Source organism: Schistocerca piceifrons, chromosome 3, assembly GCF_021461385.2.
Source record: "Schistocerca piceifrons isolate TAMUIC-IGC-003096 chromosome 3, iqSchPice1.1, whole genome shotgun sequence".
In the NCBI taxonomy this organism is placed as follows: Eukaryota; Metazoa; Arthropoda; class Insecta; order Orthoptera; family Acrididae; genus Schistocerca; species Schistocerca piceifrons.
The window spans coordinates 170,631,272-170,648,951 of NC_060140.1; the positions used below are offsets into that span (position 1 = coordinate 170,631,272).

The window sequence follows — 17,680 nt, forward strand, 5'->3', positions numbered from 1 at the left end:
GCGCTTGATCAAGGTCCGCGTCACTTTCCATTTTTAACCAGACATAACGTCTGAGAAAGGAAAGAATAATAATACAGTTAAATGGAAAGGGCGCATCTAAAGATACTGACTGAAAACCAGTTTGCCTCCAGAAAAGGTAAAAGTACCACGGAAGTAGTTCTTACTGTGCGATTAGTAATACTGACAGTACCAAATGAATTTACTTGCTGCAGTAGAGTATGCACTGATTTGGAACTTCCTGGCAGATAAAACTGATTCCCAGACTGAGATTTAAACCTGGGACCTTCCTTTATTACAGGAGTGCTAGTCCCATGAGATATGAGATATGCAGGAGAACGTCTGTGAAATTTGGAAAGTGGGGGAAGAGATACTGGTGGAAGGAAAACCATCAGGGCAAGCCTTGAGCTGTGGTTGGAAAGCTTAGGCAATAGAGCACTTGCCCATGAAAGGCAAAGGTCCCAGGTTTGAGTCCTGGTCTGGCACACAGCTTTAATCAGCCAGGATGTTTCATTCCAAATAAATTGTCTGATATACTGTAACTTAAGTACCGAGATTGAAGAATAATTTGAATTATTTATGAAACAGAATTTTTACTGCCGTATACGCTTGTGTGAGAATTACTTTGGTGCAGCAGTCAGTTAATCAAATGAACTGTCATTTTATTCTCCTATATATTTATATTAGTGTCCATTCACATGCCATTTTCATTTGCTGTTAAATATATAATTTAAATTTTTTAATGATTCAATGGTAACAACTAATAATTTTCACTGTCGTCTGGTTGATTGCTGTTGACGCATAATGTTATCGTCATGTAGAAGTTCCCTTTTGGGTTTCATCTTGAATCATGTATTTAGGATGTACATTTTTTTCTTCTCAGAGAACTCAAATTGTGTGTGTCCCATTTTTATTCCCAGTGTCAAACACTAAGATTTCCTGTACAGGTCATTTACATTAAAATTATTCATTATTAATCTGTAATGTGATTCACAGTTGCATAGCAGTTTTTGTAACTGTTGATTACTGTCTTGAACCTTCATTTGAGTGTAAAGATGTTGTCTTGTACACTTGAATTATTCCCAATGTGTTTATATTTCCTGTTTGTGTCCAAAACCAATATTTTTGTTCTATCTTTGCTTTCTGTTTTGTTGAGCTTCTAGTTCTAGCAAACTATCCCCAGTCCTTAATGTTATACATAAGTTGATTTGAACTGTCAAGATGTTTTAATTTGGCAGTCTTACCAATGTATCATTGGATGAAATTTCATGCAATTTCACACTTCCCTTTGTTGTTTTGCCATCATGGTATTTCTTAACATATGTAAGGAAGATATATCCTAGCATTGCAGCCTGATAAGATTGCAGGTTGGTCAAGTTACTGTCACATTTAAGCTGTCCATTCAGACATAGCCACTGTAACATCTTCTAGCAGCTAGATCTTTGTCTAGAAAGAATAATCCTATTGTCTTTGTCAGTAAGGAGTGCCATAATTTATCTCTTGCATCAGTGCAGCCTTTCAGAATGTTATGACTGGCATTTATCAATGTTTTATCAATCCAGTCTATGTCCTGAAATTTAATCTTTCCCATTTCACATAAAAACCTTTATCATCATAAAGATGTATCACCTATCTCCATTAGCATTTTACATCATAAGCGTAGTAAAAGAGCACAGTAATCAAGTATTGTTTGAAAAGTAAACCAGATGGGTAGTGCACACAATGTCAATCATGGATTACTCATGAATCCTGCAAGTGAACTGACCCTTTGATATGGCACATTAGCAACAACAGATATTTGCACATGATATTGAAAGGCTCTGATTAGAGGATATTCATTCCAAAACATGAAATGAAAGAATGATTCTTTATATTTTCGTAAATTGGTATTTATTGTAATAAAAACCTTATATTGCCATTTGAAAACGCATTTTTTATTAGTGTCATAGAAACAAATGTACTTAAGGTTGGAAATTACAGGCGGAGAAAAATTAAGACTGTTATACAGGTTAACCTGTTATGCTAGTTGATGGTTCTGAGAATTAAATGAATGAAAACACCAAAGTTTACTGTAAAATTCCTTCTCATCACACACCCCACCCCCACCTTCCTCTCTTTTTCTGTGAAATACATGGAAATTGCAATACAATTGTTGGCAGTACAGAAACATTCCAATTATAAATGTTCATCAAATTATTATTTGTGGATAACATGAGGTGTGCTTTTAATAAACATCTTTATTTCTAAAGGTTTCTTGAATTGCTGCGCATGGCAAGTAGGAAGCAAGTGAGTCCCGTACAAGATCTAGCAAGAACACTGGATGAGATTCTTGGTGATAAGACGCAGCCTACTTTCCAGCAAGTACAGGTGTGTTATAGCATTCATTTACCTTTTTCGTACATTGATATATATGTGTAGACTTGAACAACAAATAGAAATTTGTACCAAGACTGGAATTCTGGATTTCTTGCTCACTAGGCTGATGCGCTAACCACCATGTCAACCTGACACACTCACTTTGCCGAGCTGCATGAACTGCCCTAGCATATCTTCCTTCTCAGTGCAAATTCCCATTCACACCTCAGCCGACTTTGTTTTCCCCCTAAAGTCGAACAGATGTATTGGAGTAGCACCTCAGCATTGAATGAAATTCGGGATCCTGCCTGAGACCGAAGCATAGGCGGCTGAATCAAATGAAAGTGTATGATTCACAAGACCTTTTTGAGTCTCAAACATCTATGATTTCTATATGTGCAGTGCTGACGAGCAGCAAATTTCACAAGTTAATGTGGCTGCTGCATTCAATCATCATCATCATCATCATTCTCAGTCTCAGTTATTCCTCTTTAGGAGAACACATGAATTTGAGCAAATCTCAGCTTCGCTTCCTTTTCTTTTCTTCCCAAAACCTCTTCACTGATTCGCGTTTTTTTTCCAGTGTGACATGTTCAAGTTTCTTGTTTTTGATTTTACTTCTGAACTGCTTTCTGTCCTCAATTTCTTCTTCTGAAATTTTCAATTATTGCGTCTTTTTGTGTTTCTTTCATCTAATTCGTCTTTTTGCTTGTTTTAACAATGTTGACAATTTTTTGTGAGTTTTTCTTGCATCCTACCTAGGTGCCCGTAGAACTTCAGGTGAATTTTCCTAAATTTTGTGTTTGTAGAGTTCCTTTGTAGGTCGTCTGACCTAAGTTCCATCTTGGGGAATAGCGCCATATATTTTTCTAAGAATTTTTCATTCATGTTTTTTGGTGTCATGGATTTTTTTCATCCCTGTAATGACCGTAGTTTCTGCTGCATAGAAGGCTTCCAGTGAAACGACACTGGTGTAGTGTCATAGTTTTGCATTACAAGATACTGCTCTTTTTTGTTTTGATTCCATTTCAGTTTGTATGCCTTTTGAATATTCTTTCTGTGTTGGAGATTGTGTTTAGTCTTGTGGGTCGGATGGTATCTCCTAGGTACCTGAAGTGGGTGACCTGAGAGATTTTTTCATACTGTGTTTTCAGTGGATGTTTTCCATTTGATTTGGCGTTTTTTTATAGAGTTTTTTTGTAGCAAACTTGGAATACAGTTTCAAGGGCAATTTCACGTATAGGGTGATTATAATTAAAGTGCAGCTACGTACGGAGGTCCAGTGTAGGCTGTATTCATTGTGAGCAAATTGTGTAGACAGTGGTTAATAATAAAATCAGCATTATGCCTTTTTCTCTTGTTTGATCTTCTCTGCTCATGTCCTGTTCCTGATCCATTACATACGGAAACATTTTTATATATCTTTCTTGCATTTATAGTGCCAGATTTTCATCTTTGTACCAGGTGGCCAAAATTGGAACTAATTCTTTCCCTGTCTAAATCTGTTCTCCATTAACGCATTAGAATATCTATCAAGTTTTGCTGTCATACAATAACTACACCCCATGCTGGACGTTTGTGAGTAGCTACACTTGAATTATAACCACCTGGTAGTTTATCTAGTTGTATGTTGGCTTCATCTTTTTTGTTTTTTATATCACCAGGTCGTCTGCAGAGGCCAGGCACTTTACAGTGATACTTTTTCTTTTCTCTTTGACATAGTTATCCCATTCCCTGATTATTTTTCCTGTGGAATGTTGACAAAGAGTGATGATAAGCCATCTCCTTGTCAGAATCCTGCTTGAATTTTGAGTGAGTTTGAGATTTCTCCCATGAATTTCACTTTTAATGTGGTTTCTGATAAAGTTTTCTGGATGATGGCACTGGTCTTTCTATCGCGTCCTAATTCTCGTAGGCTATTAAACAGTGTTTGTTAACAGAATCATAAACTTTTTTAAAATGAACAGATGTGAGTGTAACACGTAGTTTGGCTTTTTGAGGTCCAGATCTGTTCAATACGGGGTCTCCCTTTTCTGAATCCCACCAGATACTTGCCAGTCTGAGGCTTTGCTTGCAATTAAAGTCGCTTCAGCAAAGCCATAGAGAGAATTTTATAATTTTCCTATGTAATCACTGGAATCTGTTTTGTTTCCTTTCTTGTGGAATGGGTAACAAGGTGCTCTTCTGTTCTTTTGGAATTTTCTCTGTTTTCCAGATTTCTGATATTATTCTGTGAATCTTTGGCGTTATGTTTTTGTGATTCAGTTCCATAATTCTGAAATTATGTCATCTTCACTAGGTGCTCTGTTGTTTTTCGGTGGTGTGATTATTTTCACTATTTTTTCTTGTGAGGGTGGAAGCAAATAAGGATTTTGGTACTGGTTTTACAAATCAGAGTTGTTCAGATGGATCTTCACTGTGGAGGAGTGCACGGAAATATTTGGCCAGAGTTTCACAATTATTCTGTGTACCAGTTTTCAGGGATCCGTCAGATCACTGGAAGTTTAGGCTGGGAGGTTGGTAACCAGTTAAATTCTCTCCGAAGATTATAAAAATTGTGGGTGGTGTTTTTGGTAGTGTCTTCTTCTATTTCATTCAACCTCTTATTATTGTATTTGTATTTTTGTCGTCAAATAAATTTAGAGACACCTCCCCCATACCTCTAAAACTTTGTGCCTCTCTTTTGTTTTACAATTATTGAAATTATTCCATGTTTTAATCCTAGATTCGACCTCTTGATTGCGTGTGATGTTTCACCACCTACGGTATGTTTTCATCTCCTCGAGGGTTGACCTAATTGTATTGTTTGCTTTACTTTCTCCATGAGTTCAGGCCATTTGTGGTGTCCACCCTACATAGTTCTTCAGTTATTTATTTTCTTCTTGCTGAATTGTGGGTGTTTGGAATATGTCTGGAAACTCTTTGTTTCTCTTGTTTGTTTTTTTACTTTGATCTGTAGTAAGTTGTGGTCAGACTCTAAGCATACTGTCCTGGTTTTTGCAGTGAGGACATCTTTGGTGTTCCATCAAAGAGGTAGCAGTATGGTTAACCTGGAGCTCTCAGTGTGTTTTATGGGGCCTTTCCATTTCTTTAGTTTTTGTGTGGATTTCTTGAGTAGTGATGACATAATTTTGAGATTAAAATTTTGGCAGAAGCATATGAGATGTCCACCATTTTTATTGGTTCTGTTGTAGCTGTGTGCAGCCCAGTGATTCTCTTGCATTTCTTTTATTTTCGTAACTGCCCATTGAAGTCATTGATGTGGTGTTCGAAATTTTTTTCGTGATTTCTTGCAGAAGTTCCCAGAAGTCTTCTATCAATCGTGAGTCTGTTCTACTGTAGTCATGCACATTAATCAGTGTGTAGGCCTCCTTTCCTCATTTTATTGACAGTATTGATAATGTTTCTGAAGGTGATGGAAAGTCAGTGACTGAATCTGTGATGGACTTGTGAACCGAGAAGCCTGTGCCAAATTGTTTTGGTCCAGTGTTGATATGCACTGCAGGGTTTCCTTATAGAACTTTCAGTTCTCAGAGTTGAAGTGATTTTAATCTGTAAACCAGATTTCTTGCAGTGCCATAATTTCAATGTAACCATAAAATTTTTTGTTTTGTTCTAAGAGGGTTTTAGAAGTTCCGATAGTTCTATATATGGCATGTCTGGTCCTCCAGAATCCTGTGACTAGAGTGGGAATCCAATCTGTTGATGGGATCCTGGGGTAGTGTAATTGTTTCCTGTTGTTCTACCATTATTTCTTCAAGTTGAAGATTGCCAAAAATCAACCTCCGGTGGAGATCATGAGATTATAAGACTCAATTGTCAAGATTAAGCTGCATTCCTAACAACTGCACCAACTATGTGAACAAATGCTAACCAACAGCCACTGATTACCATATCTGATGGTGATTGATTTTATGATTGTATTTTGTCCACCTTGGGCATTTAATTTCCCCAGCACCACTCAAATCGAGGGGGCTTTCCACAGTGCACCACCCAGGAAGACACCTGATGGGAGATCTAACAACCCCTCACAGGTTTATTATTAGTTAGGCATTATTATTTATTAGGTATTATTAGTTGAATATTAGAAGTTATAAACAATATAATAATAGTAATAATAATAATAACAATAACAACAACAACAACAACAATAATAATAATAATAATAAGTTTAGATATTTTCCACAGTCTTGAACTTAAATGATGGAATTTGAGGAACTTTGTTTTCACATTTAAAACTAATTTTACCCCTAAAATTTATTACAGTCTCAGCAGTGGTTTTAATGATTTCAAATTATAGGCGAAGTCATCATTTTTTAGATTTGAGAGAACACACAGTATTTACAAACATTTTAAGACACTCGCTGAACCATTAGTATTGATGGAAAATACTTGATCAGATTATGGCCTGTGAGTGATAGGGTGTACTATTTTATCAATGGAATAAGTACACTTGAGTCTACATTTTGTACTTCTTTCATTTGATAGTACAGTGAGAGCTTCAGGGATATAATTCATCATGTAACCAGGAGTCGGAGACAACTTGATAGATTATAACACAAGTTACATGTATGTTTTATGTAAATTCCAAATACTGCTGCTTAGTCAAAAGAGTTTTGAAATAATTAGATTTATTCACACTTGAAAATAACATAAATTTGGATGATAAAACATTAAGTATGGAATAATGTTCACAAGTCCTCCATCAATTATATAATCATAATAAAATACGTAATTGTACTTTTATTTTCGTAAAAAAAAAAATTTCTATTTATTTGCTTCCTACCAGTCCACTTATAAACATTCTCATCATATACTAATCAAAACTGTTTTCTCTCCATGCTAAATATGTATTTCTACATATACTTTAATCTTGAGTCATCAGAGTGAGCATTAAGTTCATTTTCTACATGCACTGCTGTATTGTGCTTTTAAAATATAAAATAATCTCGCCTCCACACCAGGACCTGAATGATGAACAGGCAAAATATACACTGTAATCTGTGGTGTATATGAATTTAGTCAGCAGCTGTAGAAATCAGTTGTATGGGTAGTTCTGTACTGCCCATATGCCATGATATATGTTCTAATCACATGAGAGGACATCACACGATAACACAACAAACTATATTAAGTCTAGAAAACAACTTATTATAATAGGTAGACTAGCCATGGAGTGGCTCACATTAACAATCCAATAAAACTTATTCAGAGATAAAACATTTAGGGCCTAACTGAGTTAAAGCTGGCTGGGCCTGCCTCTAAAAGCTGTTGGCCAGTGGGTAGTGTGCGTGTGCATACACATCCTCGAGTGGCAGCCTCTGACTGTAGTTGAATGTCTAGCTGTGTCTGCTGACTTGTGGATTTCTCCAGGTCACTGCACTTCTCCCCTCTTTGGGAACAGGGCATTACAGATCTGTGGGGCGAGTTGTGGATGGTAGCATTGTGGAGATGGTGCCTATGTCCTCAGAAGCAAGAGGAGCAAGCAACTCGTGGTAGCTGGAGACCAGGGATATGTGCGAAAGTAGGTAGCAGAAGGAGGGCCCCGACAACCCCCCTCCTTTTCATGTCTGGGCATGAAACTGCACAACCATCAGTGGGCAGTCCAAGTGAGGATCCATGGCAATGTCCAAGATGGAGGCAACACTGCTGCAGGCTGAGACTGCTACTGTGTCATTGAAACGGCAAGACGTATGCACTCCAACTGGAGCCACTGCAGGAGGCTGCAAAGGTATAAGCTCTTCAGGCAGAGGTGCTCCTGTAGGTGGAAGAGGAGGCAGGAACCCTCTGTTGCAGCCAGGATGGGGTTATGGGTGCTCACCTGGATGCAGAGCTGACTGCTGGTTCCCTGTCTCTAAGGTCCAGATGCAGCGGACGTTCTGGCACACGATGACTTCTCGTTTCCAGCTGGGTTGCCGACCAAACCCTACGCATCCAGATTGCCATTCCCTGCTTAAAACCAGTCTGCTGGAATGCAATGGCGGGCGAGATCCAAGAGGAGAAAGAGCAATGTCCTCAGTTTGCCCCATGAAGCAGCTCCCCTGGTCTATCTGAACCAATAGGAGTGATTTGATAGCTGTCAGAATAGAATTCAACATTTCTTCTACAAGGAAGTCTTGCTGATATATTTTCCTCTGGATCTTAAACATGCGAATCGTGCGCTCAGTCTTCCTGTTAGATTGATGGTAAAAGGGAGGGGAACAAACATGGCATATGGCTGAGTGCACACAGGAATCATGAAATAGCTGAGGTAGGAACTGGGGTCCATTATCAGAAATGATGGTAACTGGAAGACCTTCCACAGAAAAAAATTTGGAGAGCACTTAAATAGTGGCCTCAGTAGTGGACAAAGGGCACCAGAAAAATGCAAAAAGACGCCAATGACAATCAACCAGAACACATTCAGAAATGGACCTGCCAAACAAACATGGATGCGTTCCCAATGCTGGGTTGCTAGAGGCCATGGAGAGAATGATGACCTGGGAGCCACCTGTTGACAAGCACACTGGGGACATAGAGCAACCAAGTTTTCTAGATCTTGGTCAACGCTGGACTGGTAAACATATCTGCGAGCCAAGGGTTTAGTCTGGGAAGCACTTGAGTGCCCCTCAAGTAACAGCTGTGAAACCTCTCGCTGCAGACTCCCAGGAATGACCACAAGGGAGCTGTGTCATCTGTGGTGGTGAAGAGAACACAGTCTAAGATTGAGAGATGATAGTGCAAGACAAAGTGAATTGGATAAGCAGCTAGGACACCGGGAAGGCAAACCTGTCGGATGAGGCAGTCTGCCTGCCTGCCTGCCTGCCTGCCTGCCTGAGGGTGGGGTCAGCTGTTGTTGCCTTGGCAACTTGGGCACACTAGTGATCAGAAAACCATTCTGCTGCTTGGTGGGAAGAGATGTCCAAATGAAAACACACAAGCTCCTCCCAGTCTAACTCAAGGGCCAACAGGCAACCAGGATAAGGTGTCTTCATTGGCACAGTACTCTGTGATATGAAAATTAATGTTATAGTTGTATTTAGAGGGGAACAAGGCCCACCTCTGCAACCTGTGGGCTGCTTTATCAGGGACCCGGGAGCCCTGACTAAATTATGAAAGTAAGGGCTTGTGGTCTGTAATTAGTTGGAATTCGGTGCCATACAAGAAAATGTGAAACTTGGTGACCAGGTACACAATGGCCAGAGCCACCTGCTGTGCCTGAGAGTACTGGATCTGTGCTGGACTGAGAGTTTCGGATGCAAATACCAGTGGCTGCTCAGAGTCGTCTGCATTCTGATAGGTGAAGAACACACCCTCCTCCCCCTCCCCAATGGTTTTTTGGGATGATCAATGGTAGCTAGACACTGTGTCGACCACAGGAGTTCCGTCTGTGTGTTGATGGCCTGGTTGCATGATGGAGACCTGACGAAAGGAGCACCTTTGCATAGAAGGAGATGAAGAAGTGGTTACGTGATGGTGGACATCTTGGGAATGAACTGTTGGTAGTAGGCAATTTTACCTTCAAAAACCTGCCATTCACACAATGATGAGGGACTCGGCAGTTCCATAATGGCCGTGACATGGCATTCCACAGGTTGGATGCCTCGAAATGATGTGGCCCAGATACTCAAGAGATGGTTAATAAATATGAACTTCTGCAGATTGCAACACAGACCCACAGCCCAGAGTTGTAGGAAGAGGTCATAGAGGTCCTGTAATGATGACGTGATGTGTTCCAAATTGCGGGGTTACTTCCAATTCAATCATCAACCCTTGATATTGATAAAGGCCAAATGGTGTGTTAATGATCATGATACACTTGGATTCATCATCCAGGGGTAATTGGTGATATGCTTTGGAAAGATAAAGTTTGGAGAAGATTTGACGTCCTGCTAAAGTGTGTGAACAGGACGTGTGTTGATCACGGACTATGAGTTCACAGTATCCTTAACATTGCTGCAAAGACACAGTTTGCCACAGTGTTTCTTACGCATGACAAAGGGGTGTGGCCCATTCACTAGAGGAAGTAGGAGCCACAACCCAGGAGGGCGGAGCTGTTCCAGCTCTACCTTTACTTGGGAGAGGGGGGGCAGGGGAATCCGCTTAGCATTAAAAAAAAATCCAGGACAAGCTGACTGCTTCAAGGTTATGTGGGGTTGAAAGTCTGTGGCATACCCTATGCCTACCTCAAAGAAATCCCAAAATTCCAAGCACAGAGATTCCAAAGACTGTTAGGGGATCTCGGCAGATACCAACTGTCAGAGTCCATGACTGAAAAGCCAAAGGCCTGATGTGGACTTCCATCATGAATTGGCCAAGACTTCCACAATGTGGCTTTTTTTCTAACACTACAGATGGCTCAATGCTGGGGAACTCTTAAAATGCGAATCATATCAACCTTGAATATAACCAATTAAGTAAATAAATAATCTATATAAACCTTGTGATCTGTTATGTTTGGAGTAGCATGATGCACATGACAGCAACAGAGTGGTGGCTGGAATGCTCTGTAAGTGCCATGCAGGAGCTTACAGATCGGCCGACTTGCACTGCCGCAATGTTGTCCTCCCCAGTTGCAATAGATGCGGCCGGGCCAACCTGTACTGCTGTGACATCACACCAGGCTTTCAGTAGCTGAACAGTGGCTTACAAGACCTCGTACGACGGGGCAGTTGATGAAACCTCTTTCAAGGGAGGGAATGTAACTGGAGGGCCCATTGCTGGGCTTCGTTATGTGGGGTGGAGCAGATGATAATGTCATGGACCATGGCGTCTGCATATGACTCTTTTGACTTGTTCATGACAAAATGGCACTTGTGACTATGGCTGTGGAGGGTCACAGCCCAGGCATGATAAGACTGAACGGACTGCATCTTGCATTGGTAAAACCCTAGTGGCCACGACATGCATGAAAAAGAGGAAGACAACAACGAAAATGAGACATCGAATGACACTGAGGAAGGCTCCTGCAAGGAGGCCAACTGCTGCAACATCTAATCCGAGGTGGGAGAAGCCAATGACAGAAATAGTGCATGACGTACCTCCTCATGTGTAATGTGGAAGGCATGAAAATACTGCTGTAGGCAGCGTTTGTCCACCTCCAAATCTTTTGCTACCACATCGAATGGTGGGAACCGAGGAAAAATGGAGTGAGAGATTAATTTTTGGAGGGCAACACTGGCAAAGCCTGTTGCATCACTGTGATGAGGTCCTTTTGTTGCCGCACCTATGTTTAAGTCAGAGACTCCACGCAATGACAAACTGTGAAAAGCAACTGCACAATGGAAAACACGTGAAGATACGACCCTACTTGCCACCAAGAGAACACCACATGATGACTTATCACAACAAACTTTATGAAGTCTTGAAGACAAATTTATCGTAATGGGTATACTAGCCATGGAGTGGTCACAACAACAGTATGATGACACACATCCAGAGGGAAACATATAATGAGCTAGAGTTGCCTGGGCCCATCTCTAAAACCTGTCTGCTGGCCAGTAGGGTACGCGGAAAGTAGGCTGTGGGCACATTCAAGGCTGGTGACCTCTGATGATTGTCAAACTTCTAGTTGCATTGCCAACTTAATGTAGTGTGCCTTATGAATGCCTGCCCAGATCTCGAACCTCTATCTGTGCGGGTCACTAGTGTACACACTGTCTGGGAGTCAGAAGATAAAACATGTTGTATCTGAGCATCTGAAACCCTTATCAAAGATGATTAAATTCTTATTGCGGATTTTGGTGTGTGGGGGAGGAGAGGGCAGGGGGGAGAGGAAGAATTATTTTAATATACCACTCGCAGATTTTTTCCTGACAACTTTAAATTTATTCACATTTGTGTGTGGCTTTTATTAACCACTGGGAGAGACTTTTAAGACATTACATCTGAAAATACAACCACTGTTTACTCACTGTTTGCCTCATGGGATAAATACAGCAATAATATGCATGCTGTGCATCAAAAATTGTATGCATGTGTAAGACAGGGTTGAAGGATTGTGGATTTGGTTACTAATATCTTTTTTTTAGCTGTCCAACCATGCTATGCCTCCAGGCTTTGCTGTATTGTATTGAATAGGTTCAACTTTTAACACTCAGGTGTGTCTTTTTAACTATAGGATGTAAGGCTGAAAAATCATTCAGTGTAAAGTCATAGCGTGGAAATTTTCTTGTTGTATGTTTTAATCATATTTCATTTTGTCTGCAGTGTAACCCACTGGTGCAGAACTTCCCAAACATTATACTCGAGAAAGCAGTGGAACCAAATGCAACCTGCAACACGAAACAATTTTCACTTCATGAAAGTGAGCTGCGCCGGCTGCAACAACAGCAGTTACTGCTATTGCAACAGCAGCAGCAGCAGCAACGGCTACAGCAAAATATACAACAGCAACAGCCGCAGCAACCACAAAGTGTGCAACAGCAGCCACAAGGTACACAGCAGCAGCTGCCAACGAGTGTACAGCAGCAGCTGCCAACGAGTGTACAGCAGCAGCTGCCAACGAGTGTACAGCAGCAGCTGCCAACGAGTGTACAGCAGCAGCTGCCAACGAGTGTACAGCAGCAGCTGCCAACGAGTGTACAACAGCAACCACCAACTACTGCACAGCAGCAGACTCTCCCTGTCCAGCAGCAACTGCCAACGATGGTGCAGCAGCAGCAGCCGCCACCTTTGAGTACACATCCACCACTATCTGGTGTACAACAGCCACTACCATTGGCAGGTGTAAATCAGCCACTGCCTGGTCTGCAGCAGCCACTGCCAGGTATGCAACAACCCCCACCAAGTATTCAACAGCTGCTACCAAGTGTACAACAGCAGACAGCAGGCATGCAGCAACCTCAACCAGTAAGTGCACAGCAACAAACTCCAAGTGTACAACAGCAGCAACTGACTCTACAACACCAGCAGCAACTACAACTGCAGAACATACAGCAGCAACAAATTCGTTTTCATCATCTGCAGCAAATGCCATTGCAACAGCTACAGCAGCAGCAACAGTCACAAGAACAACAGCAGCAGCAGCAACAGCAACAACAACAACAACAACAACAACAACAACAACAACAACAACAGTTTCCACATCAGATTTTTGTGAACTCACTGACTCTGGCACCTCACATGCAACCACAATCCCCTCAGCAGTCTGTGCCCCTGTACCGCCGCCAGGCCGCTTTATCGAATCAAATATCCTCTCAGAGAGATCTGTGCTGTATGCTAGACAATATGACTGACAGGAGCCTGTCTGGTAGCAGTGGTGGCAGCACCAGTGGAGCATTTGCTGGCTATGCTCGTGCTGCTGTAAGTGTGGGCTTGCAGATGCAGCAGCCGTTAGTGCAGAATGTAGTTAGTTCAGAATCTGGGGCAGATGGTGAGAAGAAATCTGCACGGAGAGAAAGTGATAGCAGTGGTGACTGTGGCGTTGGACAGCAGCCGGGTCCTACTTATGCGAGTGTGGTGAGGGCACAGCCACAAGTAGGTGCTGGTGGATCAGGTATCAGAGATACTGGTGGACAGCCTGGCAGTGGTGAAAATGGAAGAAGAGGGAGTGGAGCGGTGGGAGATCCATTTGCCGTTTTACGTACACTAGGGTCACGTGGGTCTGATGGTGCTAACCCTGGCCTGTACCGTTACTTCTCTTAAGGCAGCAGCTTTGTAAGAGCAATTTTAATGTACTCTACTTTTGTAAAAGAAGGAAAATGAAAAAAAGGAAAAGATTTTCTGTGTTGTTCTGTGAGACACAATTATACTTAAAACATGATTTGTAGAAACATTACTTATGTGATGTGAAACATAATTTTTACCTACATTATGCCATTACATTACATACATTTATAGTATGTAGGAAGTGGCAAAAAATGGGTTTCTGGGACTAACGACTCTTTTTAAAATGTACAATTACTAGAATATGTTTTCTAGTAACAGAGAGAGGTTCTGAAATTTTACATATGTAATTTAAGACTGGATCATTTGTCCACAAAGGTGGTTGCAGTTGCGATAAACAAGTGGAGGGTATTGTGGGGAAGGAAGGGGGGGGGGGTGAGATATCTGTTTGGAGACAGAACAGGTAACACATGTTTAATTGTTTATTTCATATGTAGTTTAATGATGAAACATAAATTATTACTTTTCAACATTTCTGATTTTGTACTTACGAAGTGAATCTCAAGCAGTTAATCACATTCCGTGTGGTATTATGCCTTTACTATACTGACAGAACATCAGAATTTTAACTATGAGCTGCAGTGATAATCGTGATTGATTCTAATTATTGTATTAGTTGTTAACTGACATTGAAACATTTGAAGTAAAAGAAACTAGGGATTATCTCTATATTCAAAGTCACTTTTTTGGGTTAGCTTTATCAGGAATGTGGCTTCATTGCTTTCTTGAATGTTCCTGACTAAGTGTGCATTTAATTGTGTAAGTAACAGGTAAGGTGTTTTGGAAGAATGTTGTGGCTTGTAATTCTCATCCTTACATCATCACAAAGCAGTTGTGTTGAACACACATTCCTTTTTTAGTTGAATTCATGTGTTCATGTATTTAAAATTTAAAATACAACAAAACATTTGCTCAATGGATAGGGTTGAAATGTGAGCATTGGGTATATAAGTAAGACAGTATTATAATAAACTTAATGATTTTCTTTGGTGGAAAGTCAGAAGCTCTCCTACTGTTTGCTGACCTGACACTTGATCCAGCAGAGAATGAATATTATGAAGGATTATGTATGAATTGCCAGCCTTATCAAATCTTTCTGTCAGCTGAAATATGACTCCTCTTTCCCATTTCACACATTAAAATTCTCTGGGTAATTTTCATTTATTATTATTATTTTATTTTTTTAAATTCTTTGTAACATAAAAGTACAAATTATGCAAAAGGCTTTTTGCAGCCATTCATAGTTTCTGAATATCTGTGAGATTGTTACAGAGAGAAAAGATGAATAATATGTTTGTATAAACCATGAATCAACAATTCAAGCATTATGATTGTACATATACATGTATGCAGGGTCACATTCTGCTGCCTGAGGATTTTTTTCCCCCCTAAGTATTAATGTAATGTTAGAAAAATCTTGTTACTTTTGTCATAGACGTCTGTGTTTGGCACCTTGTTTCATTGTTATTAACACTGTTGGCTATAACACAATCACCAATAGTCACTTAGAGTAACTGAAAACGTACTGATATTAGCAGACTGACTTCTCAGCTGTCAGTTTGTCTTTGTGAGAAGGTGGTGGTCTTGATTGTGACCCATGTTCATTCAGTTAATCAGGAATTAATTTTCTTACTGCAGCCCTATTTTGTTCAGATTTTAAAAAGTTACATTTATGCTCAGAGTTCATTGTTTGTATCTTGTTCTCGTTCCTGCCTTGATACTTCCTAGACCATCCTTATTGTTGAACTGGTAAATTTTAAAGATCTTGGTATAGGCAGATAGAAGATGATAGAGGTAACTTTCTTAATAAACAATTACTAACTATGAAATATGTCTTCGGCTGTTGTAAATATGGGAAAGAATGGAAAAAAAACTGAGGCTGGTGTAGGGTGAAAGATGGGAAAACTGATGCATTTTATTTATAGCAATCTTGGGCAAAAGAGGCAGAAAGTCTGACAGCCAGTGTGCAGAGAAAAAATTGACACAAAAAGGCATTGTATATTGGCCTTCAGTTGTTACTTATTGATGGAAATGACATTCCATTTCCTAGATTTTTTTTCTTCCATTAACTTTATTCCATGAGAGTTCTTTGACTTGAGATCGTTCATATTTACTAGTCCAGATTTGGTCAAAATTGACTTGGCGTTCATGATACCATCATCATTTGTATTTTTATCTTATGAGAGAGGAAGCTATGATCCTAAAAGCAGAATGTAACAATGACAGTAACTGATGTATTATAAATATGTGCAGTATTCAGACATAAATTGTGTGTTGTATAATTGGTGTGTAATAGATTTTTCCTCCTATTGTTGTACCACAATAGTATGCCCCAGTTTTTGCTGGATTTTTTTGCTGATTGGTGCTTGTCTGTGAAACTGCATTTGTGCTATTTTTATTTTTTATATCTCGTAGTGCAGCTGTGTTGAACATAGTGTAAGAAAAACAGTCTTCTTATGAAAAAAATTGTTTTTTGATACTACATTTTGTGCTAATCTGTTGCAAATGTGCTGGAAGACAGTTTTTCATTTGTTTTATTTTCTGTCACCTATAGAAATATAATTTAACTTTTCTGCACATTAATGCTAGTCATCACCAATGCATGATGAATACATTTTTGTATTCCATCTTGTGTAAATGTCACAAATATTTTACAGATTTTTTATAATTTTTGTTTTCTTTATTACTGCTTATAGAATCTTTAAAAAGTATTATTCCTATACTCTACATGTTTCTCAGGTAGAATTTTTTTTTTACTTTTTGGCAAGAGAGTAGTATATTGCAAAACATGTATTGGTCAAATATAGATGTATGTTGTTATTGTTGAAATGTAATGTACTTGTCATTTCTGCTTACCTCTGCAGTAGCATTGACATGTAAAGATGGACTATAAATGTTGCATGCACTTAAAATAAAATCTTTCAGCTATGTGTAAAGTTAATGTGCAATTTGTCTGTCCCACAAGATCTGTTCATTGACACATTTAATAATTTGGATTTGTGGTTTTCACTGTGATGAATCTTATAATATTTGCACCACCTTTCAAGATTTTGCATCAGTAGGTCTCAGAAATACCAATATTATAAAAAAAATTATTACCTGCTATAAAAAACATGCACAATAAATCCAACCTTTTCAGCTTTTTGTTAGATTATTTCGTGAATGATATGTAACAGCACTTGTATGTAGTATAGTCAGTATGAGTGTAGTTTCGTTTTCCTAACATAATTTTGAGAAGTTTGTTAACATTTTTGAGGGGGTTTTTGTCCCGTAGAAGGTTTCCCCCTCAAAAAATATTCTGCTGTTTGATACAAATTGTGACATTTCTTGTAATTTCTATTATAGAGTATATTTATTTTGTATTTGTAAAATAAATAATAAAGAAACAAAACAAATGGTTTTGTTCTTTGATCTGTACATTAATGAAGTCAATCCCACCATGTTTTCCTTTCATGATGACTTCCAGTTGTGCGAGATAATTTTCACAAAATTACGTATAAAGAATGTAAAAAGTTTTTATTCATTTCTAAGTACAAGTTCCTGAGATGAATAATGCACATGTGATAAGGTATGACTGTGTTCTTGCATGATACACTGTTCAATTTGTTGTAAGTTTGTCAAATGTAAACAAGCTTTTAGTTACAAAGTGGTTCTTTGAAGTAAATTTAGAATGTGAGGCCAA

General features: G+C 39.4%; 1 protein-coding gene across 1 annotated transcript in view; it reads left to right on the top strand.

Moving 5' to 3' along the window:
- The window catches only part of LOC124789405 (probable helicase with zinc finger domain), a 150,668-nt gene extending 133,275 nt beyond the window's left edge, over nt 1–17,393 (top strand). Inside the window, exons 18-19 of the mRNA XM_047256748.1 lie at nt 2,247–2,364; nt 12,541–17,393. Of these exons, the coding sequence (XP_047112704.1) occupies nt 2,247–2,364; nt 12,541–13,977 (1,555 nt within the window). The 3' untranslated portion in view covers nt 13,978–17,393. The remainder of the gene's footprint in view (nt 1–2,246; nt 2,365–12,540) is intronic.
- The last annotated feature ends 287 nt before the right edge of the window (nt 17,394–17,680 follow it).